This window comes from Harpegnathos saltator, unplaced genomic scaffold (genome assembly GCF_003227715.2).
Source record: "Harpegnathos saltator strain DR-91 unplaced genomic scaffold, Hsal_v8.6 scaffold10, whole genome shotgun sequence".
Lineage (NCBI taxonomy): Eukaryota > Metazoa > Arthropoda > Insecta > Hymenoptera > Formicidae > Harpegnathos > Harpegnathos saltator.
This window is the reverse complement of record NW_020229873.1, coordinates 874,796-890,032: the sequence shown is the minus strand read 5'-3', so window position 1 is coordinate 890,032 and position 15,237 is coordinate 874,796. Positions and strand designations below refer to the sequence as shown.

The 15,237-nt window shown below is 43.5% G+C and overlaps 1 protein-coding gene across 9 annotated transcripts; it reads right to left on the bottom strand.

Annotated features, from left to right (window-relative positions):
• Positions 1 to 1,165: 1,165 nt before the first annotated feature.
• Positions 1,166 to 14,476, bottom strand: LOC105190228 (F-BAR domain only protein 2). 9 transcript variants are annotated; one of them, XM_025296961.1, is made up of 15 exons: positions 13,806 to 14,476; positions 11,608 to 11,913; positions 10,851 to 11,108; positions 10,528 to 10,723; positions 10,099 to 10,428; positions 8,847 to 8,957; positions 8,031 to 8,081; positions 4,917 to 5,016; positions 4,242 to 4,503; positions 3,656 to 3,705; positions 3,441 to 3,583; positions 2,674 to 3,154; positions 2,353 to 2,569; positions 1,881 to 2,229; positions 1,166 to 1,694 (listed from the first exon to the last, which is right to left on the bottom strand). In XM_025296961.1, exons 1-15 carry the CDS (start codon positions 13,833 to 13,835, stop codon positions 1,624 to 1,626), a joined length of 2,955 nt encoding a protein of 984 aa, XP_025152746.1. In that variant the 5' UTR covers positions 13,836 to 14,476; the 3' UTR covers positions 1,166 to 1,623. The 9 variants fall into 9 exon arrangements, with proteins under 9 accessions (XP_025152746.1, XP_025152728.1, XP_025152736.1 ...); XM_025296943.1 differs by having other exon boundaries at positions 3,441 to 3,705; XM_025296951.1 differs by having other exon boundaries at positions 3,441 to 3,705; positions 4,926 to 5,016.
• Between the last annotated feature and the right edge of the window lie 761 nt (positions 14,477 to 15,237).

Here is a 15,237-nt window from a genome sequence, read left to right as displayed (position 1 = left end):
AACGTCTTATCAATAATACTTCATAACGTAAAGGATCTCGCAATTGATCGGCCCGCGTTAGAAAAGCGACCGTGGTGACCGTGGTGAACAAGTGTGATAACTATAACGAGAGCGTCCCTCGTGGACGACAAACGGAACGATCTCACAATCGCAATAGAGATAGGAAACTTTCAGCGCGCGTTTACGTATAATACTAGAAAGACTCCGTCAGTTTGAAACATTTAGAGATGAACGATTTCCCTTCTCGTTCGTCAATCTATATATATATATCTATATATATATATATATTTACCTACTGCTATCCTGTTATCGACATCGAAATTGTTTTTTAGCCTTTAAACGTTCAAAAATACAGAACCGTATTTGATTCGTCTCGCATCGAACGTGCTACATTTAAAAAAGTATCGTTGATTTAAATTTTTTCTCATTCTCTCCCTCTCTCTCGCTCGCTACCTAACTTATTCGCTCGCTTTCGTCATTTCATATACGGTAAGACAGTTTTATCGTGTTCGCACGCGAGTCATTATTAATACTCTCGTTTCGCGTGTATGAAAATAAACTAAGAACATACACACAGATCTTCTCGCCGAGAGACTCGCGCGAGCAACACATACGCCCTTTTCTGTGCAAAGTATAAATGCTACTATACATATGCGTAGTCAAACGGTGTTTACAACGGTGTTTCTACGACGTTCTTACACGTTTCCTTATCCCGCATGGTCATCAACAGTGCAATATATGTTAATATGCCTCGTCTGTACTAACAAAACGAAAAGGTCTACTAACGATCGAGTGTTGTACTGTACTTTTTCCCTCTTCAAAGTGGAGCGAGACTGAGAAACGCAAAGGAAACGTCGCGACTCATTTTGATTTTATGTCGAGAGAATTAAATGGCGGGAATCGTGCAGCAGGGAAGTATGCTGGACACCAAAGAATCTTTCTTCTTCTGCGCGAAACTACTTTCGCACCGCGGACAAGATTGTGTGATCGTGTTGTATCGCGTATAAATCTCATTAAAATAGTATATCCTAGCGTGAAATATATAAAAAATTAAAAAATATACAAGTTATAAAACACATATGTAGAACGTCGTTCATCGTCAGGTAACGCGTGACTTTTACCAAGCCAGATCTACGCTTTAATTGTTTCTATGTTTAATTGTTTGTCCTATAGCCACGAAATCATCACATCGGTCCATATTGTCGGAGCGCATTTAACGCCGAGCATAATCCCTACCCGTAAATTTTGCGACTGCTCCCATCAAGATAGAATATCGCGCGTGCGCGCGCACCAGCACAAACAAACACCTCTGAGCGCGAGCGCGTTCAGTGCAGTTCAAATCTAAACGGAGATACCAGACACGCTTCGCCAGAAAAGGCGTTATCACCTTGCCGGCTTTGTTCATACAGTCTGTCTTTCCTGCATACGTTTACGAACACGACCTTTATAGAAGGAGCCATTTGAGAGCCTTAACAAGCGCGCACACTTTGGTATCCAACAGCCTTCTCCACACGCGTACAGACTATGAACGATTGATAGTCGTGATATGGGCAGTGAATGATTAAGCAAGTACCAGTATTAAATGGGCTCAGTCTCCCATTGAGGTGCCCATTCTGGAAGTCGTCAATCGACGTTGGATGGCGGCGCGGCGTATCTGCTACGCGTGTCTGAATCCCCGTCACATATGTATTTTCCTGAAACAATCAAGTTTTTTTCGTCCGTTCGCCCATTTTTTGTTGATTCTTCGTTCGCGATCGGGAGCTCGCTTCGGGAGCGACGATAATAACTGTCAGAGAGTTGGGGAAGTTATTTATGAAAAGTTACGTGTTTTATCAGCCGACTCTGACAATCTTATCTAATCAACGAGAATAGTTACATACCAGACACGAATTTTCGTTTCACCAAGCTCAATCTGTAACCGGAGCCCACAAGCTCGAACTCGACGCCTGACAGTGTAGTCCCCTCGCAATTAAATTGGGTAAATATCGTGCCCTGATTACCCGGACCATGCTCCAGCTCGACTCGCGCCTTCAGGGAACCCACTCCGTTACCCTCGCTGTGCTGCGACAGCTCCGTAAATTTCCATAACACTCGATTCGTGTCGGGTAACCATTGCGCCGGTGGTTTGCTGTTGAGCGACTTGAAACCACCGTCGATCGGTGCCGCCACGTGAAGATTCAGCAGAGGACTCGGCGAGGCCATAGCGCGACTGTTATATTTGTAATCGATCTGGAGTATAATATGATTCGATTCGATTAGGTGAGATCAGACGATCAGAGATATGCGATACACCGCTTGCGATAAAAACTGATTATCAGAGCGGATCATCAGAGGTTTGTCATGTATTTATACCTTGAGATCGGTATGGGTGGTCTCGCACTTCCAATATGCGACCAACTGGAAAGGACAGGAGCCGGCGCCCTCCTTGCACTTGATTTGGTACTTGAGAATGTCCACGTTGAAATACGAGGCCGAGGGGTTCTGTTCAGCTTGCCGCCGTAGTAACGTAGTTAAGGCACTCATGTTGAATTCGAAGATTGTACTGTCGACCGTAGTCTGCGTTGCGTCCCTGAAAGCACCACACACATGTTTCTCATGTGCGCCATCGCGTCCTCGAGTACGAGCGATATCTTGAAGACAAGTCGACAACGCGAAGACAACGCGATAACTCACATGCTGATGAGTTGGTTGTTCGGTAACAGTCTTTCCAACCTGTTGGTGTTCCGCACACGAAAGGTCAACTTGGCCGGATTGGGATTGTTCGCAAGAACCGCGACGATGCCAGCGGGGAACGAGAGCATCATGTCGCCGTTGAGCTTCACCTGACACCGGGTCTCGTCCGTGCCTCGAAAGTAGGAATGTACGATCTCGTGGAACGCCACCGCTAATGGGATAGTGTCGGCAAGGCCGATCGTAAGTGGAGATGGTCCTCTCGAGGATCCCACACCTACGCCGGCCGTGCGAAACTCCAGACTGGCCACGCTGTCGGCACGAGATATGGTGGCAGGTGACATCCTGCCCCGTGACGAAGGACCCTCGCCTCTTCGCGACGGCGGCCTGGGTATCACGATCGAACCCGTCGGCGTCGAGGACGCGGATTGCTTCGGAGGTAGAGCAGGCGTGATATCGCCCACCTCCGAGAACAGATCGCCATCTGGAAGCAGATCATTGATATAATTGACATATTGAATTATAATATTATTATAACGTAAATCAAGATGAACACGAATTAACGCGATAATGAAGCAGATTGATAATTCCTGTTAGCACAAGCTTGCGTAATTTATCTTCGCGGTTTACACCTCGAATATGCAAGCTCATTTTTGCCTCGCATAAGGATATAACTCTATTCACTATTTCCATAGCTCGATGCGTTCTGCTATATAATCGAGCTATATCTCTCAGGCGAGCGAGCAGATAAGCTCGTTAATGAGACCTACCTGGAAATCGAGTGTGGGGGTGTGTAGGCGGCGCAGACTGCGGCGGCGGTGGCTGCGGGGTAGGTGACGTGGAAGGCGGCGGTGGACTTTGCAGCGGGGCGTAAGGGTGACTGCCGGTCGGTGTCGACGCGCTCGACGGCGTACTGCTAGGATTGAACAAGTTTAGGCCAAGTAAATCTGAGCTTGGCTTACCTCCTAATTGCTGTGACACTGACTGAGACCTTTTCATGTGATGATCGGAATCGGTATTCGATTCTCTACGTCCCTGTTCGAACACGAGGCATCGTCAGATGAATAGGGAGACTTTGTGCGAGAAATCATTTTTCAATAATTACGTTTACAGATTGTTCTGAAAATCGCCAATACAACCGAGAGAAGATAATATTTTTTGTGCAAAAATCTCATATAGATGATTGCTATAATTTGATACAGAAAAGATTTATTTGAAAAAGATAGTCACTAAAGAAAGCTCTTTTATTTGCGATTAAAATAAAATATTTTATTTCTGAAGAAATTAATTAAAAGAGAAAAAATAGAAGTATATTTTTTCATTTTTGCATTTGTGACTAATAAAATAAAATGAACCATCTTAATCCAGAGAAAATTGATCAAAAGGTAACAGAAATATATGCTATTTGCAAAACTTGCTTTTTAGTTAGTTAGTGAGATATCTTCCTCATGGTGCATTAGGATCTTTGGAATATTTTTAAAGCACACATGTACATGATGTACATTGTTTTCGGTTGCGCGATTAGAATGTAACGCATGCGATACGAGATTTCACTGCACAAAACAACTCACTGTTGGCGCAGGTGATAAAGACAGATTTTCCACTGTCGCCCTCAATTCATCCACGCTGGCGCTCATGGGTGCACCGCCGTTGCTGAGAGGCTTTATCTCCACTCGGATCTTGCGCTCCCTCTCGTCCTCCGAGTCAGTGTCCGAGCTCGAGTAGAAGCCCTTCTCGTTCTCCCATGGATCCGGCTTCGGTCTGATGCAAAAACCATCCTCGTCTACCTCCGGCGTTGGTGTCTCGGACTTCCTGCTGTCGTCCTTGTCTTCCCTATCGCGTGTCGTGACAGGGAACGTTTAAGGTAATGTACTTTCGATAGTTCCAGCAGGCCCAGTGCATTGTACAAGTAAATTCTTTCTCAGTGCCAGAAGCATGCCAAGTGAAATTATTGCATTCGTGAGATGAGACAAAAGAGACGAACAAAGACTGCGGCTTGTGTGATTACACAAAGTGAAAAAGAACGCAAAACTTTCGGCGGGGGAAGTCAGTTCCAAGTCTGAGATTCACATCCAACGAGAATGCATGTTTAATTCCGGACATTTTCGAATTGCAGTGTTCGAATTGCGATACCGACAAATGAGAAATGCATAATGCACGTATGTTCGTTTACAGCGCGACCCGATTGTGCTGGTTGTGAAACTGACTCTATGTGCACTAGGTCTGCTGTGCATGCATATACTGACAGGTCAGACTTTTCTTCTTTATTGCTGCTCGTTTCCACGAGGTCCTTCTTCTTCTTCGCCTTCTTCTCCTTCCGCTTCTCTCTTCTGCTGCGGAGAAACCCTGTTGGCCGTGGATATCCCAAATGTAGACAATAGGACGGATTGCGGTGTATGCTGTACTAGCTACTTATAAGTACGTACTTATGTAACACAAATTGCTCTTACAGCTATCACGATCTAGAAGAATTCTCAATATCTGCGGAACTGAACGTGAAACTTTATCACGAAATCACGATCCTTGAGTCTAATCCTACTAATAATATCCTACGGATATACTCTATGTGTATTCACATCTATCAATTCTAAAATCTATTCTTGTAATTTGCGTGACACCGCGCACCGCAGATAGGATTCCGCACGAAGGAAATTATGCTCTTCTATGATTCACAATACTACCACGATACTATTCCAGTTGTACTATGATCAGTGAAACGTAGCAAAAAAAAAAAAAAAAAAAGAAACTGATCTCAATATTAAGAAAATGCCATGAGGTATTTCTCGTAATTAAATTATACATAAACGAAATAAAAAGAAAAAGAAAAAAAAAGAAGCGAAACAAAACTATGCACAGCTGCATTACTATACGGATCTAAATGACGTATAAATATACGGTGTGCGACTCGTACGCGAGCACTTTCTTTGCGTGTGAACATGGGCTACTATCAAGCACGATTTCACCTCGACGTTATTGCTGGTCTCGACGACGATACGCACCGTATATTTATAATCCGATGAAAAAAATGAGAGGTTCAATTTACTTTCCAAGTGTTCGAAACGTAGCACAACGTGATCGAATAGCAATCTAATACAAGACAAATTAAAACGGACGTCGTATCCAGAACTAGCTGATGCATTTCTAAGCTAACTAATTGACTTTCGCATTCACCGATAATGCTGATATAAATTCCATTGCGGCGGACTTCAATCTGTCACGTAGATATCGACAAGAATATATAACACCGATTTGAATGACGTATAAATTGCATAAAATGCGAGATTGTAAGTAACTGTGATTGCCGATATTCGGCGGGAGTTACACCCTTCAAGGAAATGCATATCAGCATTCTGCGAGGCCACTAACAACATAAGTCAATACCTATGTCAAATGAAATGCAGATGGCAGAAGAGTGAAGTACAGAACAGAAAATTTGGCAATAGATAGCACGGTCACATTAGTAGAAAGAGTACGAAAGGGTACCCCAACGCCACCACCACCATCAAAAGTCCTACTAGTCTGCGTCGCCTAATCTCTTCTTAAATTGTTTTTCTAACAATTACCAAAACCTACAGAGATACACTGTAAAATCGCAGTCTTGACAGCACGCTCTTCCTCGTGCGTCACTTTGGAAGATTAGCACGCGGAGAAATATATTTTCTGCAAGCAAATGTAACGTTTTATTATGCATGCACAAAGGTCATTTCGGGCATTTGAGGCGAACGGCCACAACAAACGTTCAGAAGAGTGAGATCGAAAGAGAGAGAAAGAGAGATGTTCGAAAGATAAGAAAAGGAGCGTACAATATCTAACGTTCGAAATCAACGTAGACGTTGGCGGTGGGTGCTATGGAAGATGAAAAAAAAAAAAAAGAAATAACGATCGTCATAGATGAGAAACATAGGTAGCTCGAGGTAGTTGCTTGCAGAATCATATCACGCTATAATGATAAGAACAAAAAAAAAGAAAAAGAAAAAAAAAAGATAAAAAAGAGGGACTTCTCCTACACTTGGAAAATAAACGTAACAACTAGATAAAAAAAAAAGAAGAACGTGAGCCATGCAAATTATGAATCTTATTAAAAAACGGCTCACCTGAGGCCCCGTCAGTAGCCAACCCCACACTTGTCTTTCAACATTATTCAAGTCCAACTCCCTTAGTTTACTCATTATTTGCTCTGTTTTCTTACGTCTCACTACACCGTCGTTAAAATGAACTTCGAAAGACCAATGCAAGATGCAGATTTTGATGATCATCCGTACAATTGGACATATTAATGACGTGCCATTAGTACAGTATATGTGTAAGCTGATTTGGATAGCTCGTGTAACACAACGCGTGAAAATGAGATTATATTACCGCGGATTACACGCGGTTTTATGAGTGCTTCCCTTCTGAATTTTGTGTCGCATGACTTATGTTATAGTCTCGTCGTTCTGTCTCATCTTTTACATCACCGATTCTGAAAATTACTACGAGTTTGTAATTCTGCGTCGAACATCCGCACCCTCTTTTTTACGAAAGAAAGGAACAAAGAGACAGACCGGACGCGTCTTAGATATTGCAGAACTTCGATATTACAAATTCGACTGTGTGTGTGTGTGTGTGTGTGTGTGTGTGTGTGTGTGAGGATATTCTACGAATATCTTGTGCACAGAGAAAACGATTTAGTTGAATCTAACAAATGCTTATTTGGAATAGTCGAAATAAATTTTTTGATTGATCGAACAAAATTTTGTTTGACGCAACAAAAACATTTCGTTGGAACTAAGCTGCAACAAAATATTTTTGTTGCGTCAAACAAAACTTCGTTCGACCAATCAAAAAATTTATTTGGACTATTCCAAATAAGCATTTGTTAAATTCAACTAAATCGTTCTCTCTGTGTGTGTATTCCTTTATCGTGGATGTGTAAGATCGTCAATGGGCAAATCGTGTTTCTCGTAACTGGATATGTTTATACACACATGATTGTTAGAAAAACAATTTATAGATGAAACCTTGTAGAGAGAAAGAGAACGAAAATAATTACTCGTTAGATTTCTATGTACTTCTAACGCTAGATGCCTAGTTTCTATGCAAGCGTCTTTTAATACGTTAGAAGAGTTTTAACGAAAAATATTTCTTCCTTTTGCCTGAGGTATTTTCGCGACGAGACTCTTATCTTACTCGCGAAAATACGCTCAAACGAAGAAATATTTTACATGTGTGCGTTACAAAGGCAGTGTAAATTAATGTTACATCGAGGTAAATATTTACGATGAGATTCATTTCTTATTGATCAATCAGCTTATGTAGTGTGTCTTTGCAGCTGAATGTAACATTAATTTAAAGCGATTAGACAAAGTTAGTATACGTACACTGCTGTTCTAAGAGTGTGCAGAGTGGAGGAACCATAATACGCGCAACCACTGTAAGTCAGCAGATTATTTATATGTAAAAAGTAATTAAATAAGAAATAATATCACTGTCACCGAGCATCACATAAAAAAAGAGAGAAAGAAAGAGAGACAACAACAAAAAATATGAAAATACAGAAAAAGTAAAGGTTCACTATGGAGGAACGTTCGAATAAGATTGGTCAAATACATCATGCTATGGGAAAGTTAGAAGAAGAGAGAAGGAATATCTTCGCATTGAAATATCGCAAAACCTGGAACGTGCGAGTTTATGACTAAGGAATATTTGCGGCTACACGCACACTTTTACATCTTTTATTCAGATTGATCACTGACCAATCATATTCGGGCTAATATGTACAAAATGTCTGGACAAGACTATCAGATGGTGTGTGACAATCGTGTAGGCGATAGAAAGAAGAAATAATAGAAGAATAACGAGTGCACGACAAGTTACCTCGCGTTTTGTACCGTTCAAACTGTCGTCAGCGAAACGTAAAGGAGACGAGATAGATAAACAGAGAAACTGTACGAATAGAAGGACGATCGTTAATCATTTCGTGTCAGCGAAGATCGAGTAGAGAGAAAGATAGTGAGAGAGAGAGAGAGAGAGAGAGAGAGGGAGAGAGAGAGAGAGAGAGAGAGAGACAGAGAGCAGCACGTTCACTTTCGAGTCGTGCTCGGCTAACGTCAGTTGCAGCGAAATAGTTTAATGCAGGTATGCTAAAGTGAGGGAGTACGGTTGGAGGTACAGGTAATCACAATGTAAGCTGTTACATTTAGATCCTCTGAGAGGGTTCCTGGAGATGCTGGGAGGTGGAACAGCAGGAGGCAGGTTCCCTTGAGGAGTGGCAGGTGCCGAACCGGAGCCTGCTTGCCTCTGTTTGTCTGAAACAACACTCATCGCTCACGTCTCTCAATGCTTTGCCGTTCATGACGGCCTTTCTTTCACACTCTGCATTGCTATACGCGCACGTTAGCTATACTGTGATTGGAATTTTATCGACCTTTGCACTTTCAGTGGCATAAGAGCGCGTTCCAGAGGGGTAAAATGAGATTTTACGAGTACAACTAAGCGATCATCTAAACCGATGTGGCTGTTTACCTAGATAAGTGTAAATTGCAATCCCATGTACAAGAGTAATTATTGTGTGCACGAATAATGTATGTAATCAAAAGTTAGAGGAGGAATACAGTAATTGCGTAAAATAAGAAGGTGACAAACGTGACGTGAAAATATGATTGGTAAACTTCTCGATGATCGATCGCATAAGCAACAACTTACGAATCCATCGTTTTGCTCTTTGTCATATTTGCTTCCCACATGTGAGTATAAAATAAATGTATTAAATATATATTTGTCTAAAGTACGCTTCTATGTGAAAAATCGAATCAAATTGAAATCAAGACTGGTGAAAAAAACCCCCTGGAACACAGTGTGTTCTGTATGCCATCCTCCACCTAATGTTAGAGATCGTTACGCATAAGCAGTAATAACACAACAACCACATAAGCGTAAAAATGTTGATAAAACTGTATCGCACATTTTATTCGAACTGACATATCTGTGATTGAGTGCTGCAATTAAATTGAGCGAGTGTATACGTGATACCACAATGACATGGTACTGACGATATAAATAAAAAAAAAAAAAATAGCAGAACAACCCTACCGAGACGTGTGCAATGTATGCCAATGAGTCGACACGTACCGCGAACGTTTCTTCACACAGAACGAAACGAGGGATCAAATTTGCCAGAACTGATCGCAAATTACTTTTGTTCTCCGCGTGATTACACACGGTCGTCATGTCGCAGAGATCGGTACAACAAAACATACAAAACACGAGTTCCAAGAAATACGGAAAGGAAAAGAAATATGTCTCTTTACCGAGATAAGAGATCTCCACACACACGCACACACATACACACACACACACACATTGCATCAGGCCAAGGTAGGTCGAAACTATCGCAATTAAAGAGATAATAAGATCTCGAAAAATCTACATAACTTCAATGAGACCTACCCTGGGAGTTGGACATGAACAGGTTGAGTAGCGAGGTAGTACGGCGGGAAGCCTTGGTGGCTTGCGCATGTGACAGTTCCCTGTCCTTTTCCTTCTGTTTTTCTTTTTCTCTATCCTTTTCCAGTACCCTCCCCCTTTCCCCGTCCACCCTCAAACCTTCCCCCTTTAATCCCTGATCTTTCTTTGAACTGTGACTGTTACCGGCTACGCCTGTTTCTCCATTGGCTCCCTTTGACGTTTCCTTAGGTGTTTCTACGCCTCCTCCCTCGGACTGCGCGTGGCCGGTCATTTCCGCCAAGCTCGTCATGACCTCTTCGTACTCGATCACACCTGGTTTACACAGTGGCCGTTATACGACGGGCGTTGAACCGCGACTGGACGCAACCGCGAAATCGGGATACCGAGATAACAGATGAGATCCGTTTTTACCTGGCTTTTCGAAACCTGTGTATTTACTTTGAACGAACCGCTCTAATAGTTTCTCCACCGTCAAGTCGATGCACTGCCGCTTAAAGTCAATGTGTACCTGGCCGACCTGCTCGTGATTGCTTTGTAATACGTCGGCGTATGTGTTTAAAAATTCCTTCATGTGTTTCAAGTGTGTCTCCTCCACGTCTTGGAATCGCTTGGGTATGGAAAGAGAGAAAACAGACCGATTATAACACGTCTCGCTTGATCTGCCGGTTCCCGACCGATTATCATCTCGGGTGGTTACGATGTTTTATGATTTATAAATCGTGGCATCACAATACCCGGCATGCCTGTGTCATTTTCGTCTCGAAGTCGTTCCGTATGACCGTGTACTTGTCCACTAGAGCCTTGTAGTCGTCCTGAGCCTTTTTGAACTTGACTTCCGCCTTCTCCAACTCCCTCTGACTGGCATTGTCCTTCCTCAATTTCTCTAACTCGAGACCCTTTTGCATACACATGTCTTTCGCTTTGTGCAATGTCACCGTAATACTCTGAATATTTTGTACAACTTCCAAGGTAGAGGACTCTTCTTCCTTCACCTGGATATTCGAGCAATATTAGGACCATCTAACAAAGAGTCAATCTACATCTACTTGAGATACTTTCGTCTGCGCGCAAACAAGTAAATTACTACGCAACCGCATTTCACTACTACACACGTAGACGCGTATCCTGACAGATAGGACTCTCTCTCTCTCTCTCTCTCTCTCTCTCTCTCTCTCTCTCTCTCTCTCTCTCTCTCTCTCTCTCTCTCTCTCTCTCTCTCTCTCTCTCTCTGCGTATCAGCAGACCACAGTCGAATCATTTGTACGACAATGAGGGAACTCACTGACCCGATTGTGGGCGGTTACCGATAATACACGAGACATCAAATATTCTATAACGAAGCACAATAATCGTGAGCGGCGAGATAACGCTCCGCGTGCGCGTAACTTCGCTCCGAGGCCGTGTGATCGAATAAACGAAGGAAAATAAATTTATTAGTCGAATAAACAACGAGTAATCGTGACCGGAATAAACAGACGGCGACGTACGTACAGCCTTATGCTTCTTGTGTAGCTCATCCGCGTATTTCGACACATCTTTTATGAGTTCGGTGACCCGCTGGGCCATTTGCAAATGCAAACCGGCAAGTTTCTCAGCAGCACCTCTTAGAGCGGCCCATACAGGTGCGAACGATCCTTGCGTGCTATTGCTAGCTTGTTTCGCTACTTTACTAAGCAGCTTATAATTGTTCTCCTCTATGGCTGACCTTTCTCGTAAAAATTCAGCCAATTCCTTACTGGCAACCACACCATGCTTCATGTTATGATACAACACGTCAAATCCATTGTTCTTTTCGCCCTTGAATAATGAAAGAAAGAAAATGCCATTTCAGTAACATTCTTGATCGCACAATCAGACAGATATATTGCAAACCGATTTTCTCTCTCTCTCTCTCTCTCTCTCTCTCTCTCTCTCTCTCTCTCTCTCTCTGTTTTCTCCGATTTCAGTCGTTCTTAAATCGGTTTAAATTGTGTCGGGATTAACTGATATGTAATGTATTGATATGTAATGACACACACACACACACACACACGCACATATAATTTGCTTCAGAGGTTTGAGGAGTTTATTTAAAGAATAACAGAGAGGAAAAGCTTTTGAATAAGAAATTCACATGGAATGTTATATTTTCGTCCGTACGAGAGAGAAAGAGAGAGAGAGAGAGAGAGCACTCTCGATTGTACGAAAATTTTTCTCCTAATTAGAATATCGCGGCTTCAAGATATACGTTGATACAGTACTTAAGGCCACTTAGCCATTTAACACTTGAACCCTGATCGTGCAGTAAACTCACATCAGGCAGAAGTCTAGAGTGACACCGCCGCAATAAGCTGTCATTATATATTATTACTCTTGTCATCCTATTGTACCAATTACTCGCGACAATCAATATAACAATCTTTTCTTTTTACTATAGCGCGAAAGTTCTGCGATTTGTTCCCGAGCGATGCGTTGCGTGTACATTCATAAATGCGGCGGTTTTATATTAATTTCAAAATAATCTCCAATAACCAGGATAACGTGTTTTGTAAAAGGAAACGACGACTATCTTATCGGTATAATGCAGCGCGCTGCCTGGCAAAGAGGCAAAGATAAATATATATCAGTTCTCACATGTTAACTTGTGGTACATTTAAGAGAATAAAAATAATCCTTTAATACGCAGGACATATATGCACATGAGAGTTTTTATAAATATTTCCCGTTTGTTTGTGAGATGAGGTTTCTTCTCCAACATATCCTTTCAGTGATTTCTTTTATTTACTCGGTTTGAAGACCGTCGCTGAACGTCATTAGGAAAAGAAGCACGAATATTCTCACAATTAAAGAAGACTAACTGCGTGACGGAGATGCAAATATGGAGAAACCGACACGACGGCAGGTGTTGCTCGTACACCGCTCGTACATCCTTACTTTGCATTCGTATACTGTCATTACGAGGCTGCGAAAATAAAAACGCGGTGCACATGTCATGTCATCGTGCATCGCCAGAATGAATCGTCTATTTTTCTCGTATTTTTACATTACACGCTTGACGCTCACGAAGTATAATACGACGCGTAAGTACCGTAAACGTGTGTGAGAACGAAAAGAAACAGAAGGAGGGAGAGAAGAGAAAAAGGTGAAGTCAGCAAGACGTCTCAAGAGATGCGAATAACGAAAGAGAAAGAGAAAGAGGAAGAGAGAGAGAGAGAGAGAGAGAGAGAGAGAGAGAGAAGAGAGAGAGAGAGAAAAGAGAGAGAGAGAGAGAAAAGAGAAAGAGAGAGAGAAAAGAGAAAGAGAGAGAGAGAGAGAGAGAGAGAGAGAGAGAGAGAGAGAGAAGAGAGAGAGAGAGAGAGAAAAGAGAGAGTGAAAAAGAGAGTGAGAAAGAGAACGAGCGATCGAGAGGAAAGAGACTCGTTGATGAGTGCACCGCGTACATCGCATCGCCGTGGCAGACGACCGAGAGGGGTAACGATCGCGCGGCAAGGGAGGGGGACAGGGCGAGGGCCGAGAAGAATCACGGCGAGGTCACGGTGGATGGTATACGTTCTCCCACGACATAACCTAAATTTGCACGCACGAGAGTGACGTTTCGCAACGATCGGCCGTTGAAGAGACAGAGTGAGGCAGACGCGAGACGCGAGACGCGTGACGCGAGAGACGGAAAGAAACAGAGAATGGAGAAAGACGAGACGACAGACACTCACCCAAAAGTAGTCGGCGAAGTCCACAGTCATGTTGAGACCGCGATCAGACCATTATACTCGCCTGTTCTCGCGTACGTATCAACGCATCGGCGCAAACTACACGACTGGACGACGACGTCGAGAGGAAAAAGAGCGTGCGGTATGCACGGGACCTTTACAGCACACAGTTTACCGCGGCGCGCGGTTACACGGTCGGCGGTTACGAGGCGTAGTACAACTCAGCGTGTAAGCACAGCTCGCTCGACGGCGACGGCGACGGCGACGGTGGCGGCGGTGGTGGCGATGACGACGACGACGACGACGATATAGCGTATCGTTTCCGTGTCACCGGGAGTTGCGAGCGGAACGGGCGCGCTCGAGCGCGGAGATAAGGGTCAACTTATTTCAACTGTCCTTCTCCCTCTATCGCGCCGCCTGTCCCTTGCCCCTTGCTCGGCCCTGCCGTTTCACACCGCGCTGCGCGCGCCGCTCACGACCGTGCTGCGTGCGAGGAACTAGATTTTTAGTTATATTCGAGAAATTTTTATAAATGAGTACGAACGTATCTCACGATGAGTGTCGTAACGGATAAGAGGATCGCGTGCGTGAGGTGACAAATGACGGTGCCGCATCTGCGACTTCGCGTTTGACAAAAGAATCTTCTTTATGAATGTTTACGAACGACTGCGACGAGGTAACTAGGCGCGGGGCGGCTGCGCGATGCTTGCTTCAACGAAGCGGAGCCTGCTGCCATCTCGACGCTGCAATCAAAGTCGAATTGCAGGTACATGCATGCGCTCGGTAACAAAGTGTTCGCCTTTCAGACGCGACAGCGATCCGATTCGATGCTCGTTCGCACTTCAGATTCACTTTCGACGTGTTGAGAATACAACGAGTATCAAGTAGTCGCGGCGAAACCTTGCGAACTCATCTAACCTGAGTAGATGTTTAAACGATCGTGAGTACTTCCGACGTGATAATCGAGATACGTTATTTACGATACGGTATTTACGACCACTCAGCTTTCAATACTATAATCGTTTACCGTGATTATCCGAGCATCAGGATTGTTCCAAGAGCTTCGCGTACTTTCGATCGTGAGATTTATCTCTGACGAATAAACGAGTCAGCGTGATTAGAAACTCGCGCGCGCGATGTAGCGTCGGCGTGACGATATTTCGCTGATGTGACAACTTGTAATGTTCGTTTTATGATATGCGCGAGGGAACTTGCGTGGAAATCTATTTTGCTTCGTATATGATTCTAACTTACCTTGAGAATGACGTCTCAAGTCGCAGATAGAAAGTCTCGCGTGCTCGTCGTAACGAAATATTAGGAAATTGCTGGAGATAAATATGGCGCAGATCGGGCGTCGGTAGTACCGAGTGAAGTTGCGCGCATCGACGCTTCGAGAATCGTAACTGTCGAATCGCGACACGCACACACATACCAG

What these genes read in the sequence shown, in the direction of transcription:
- LOC105190228 (XM_025296943.1), bottom strand. Translation starts at nt 13,835, where the DNA reads ATGACTGTGGACTTCGCCGACTACTTTTGG. An exon ending in CCCTCTCAGAGGATCTAAAT is followed by an intron (nt 8,082 to 8,846) that starts GTAACAGCTTAC and finishes GCTGACTTACAG; the next exon opens with TGGTTGCGCGTATTATGGTT. An exon ending in CCCCCACACTCGATTTCCAG is followed by an intron (nt 3,155 to 3,440) that starts GTAGGTCTCATT and finishes ATCTGCTTCCAG; the next exon opens with ATGGCGATCTGTTCTCGGAG.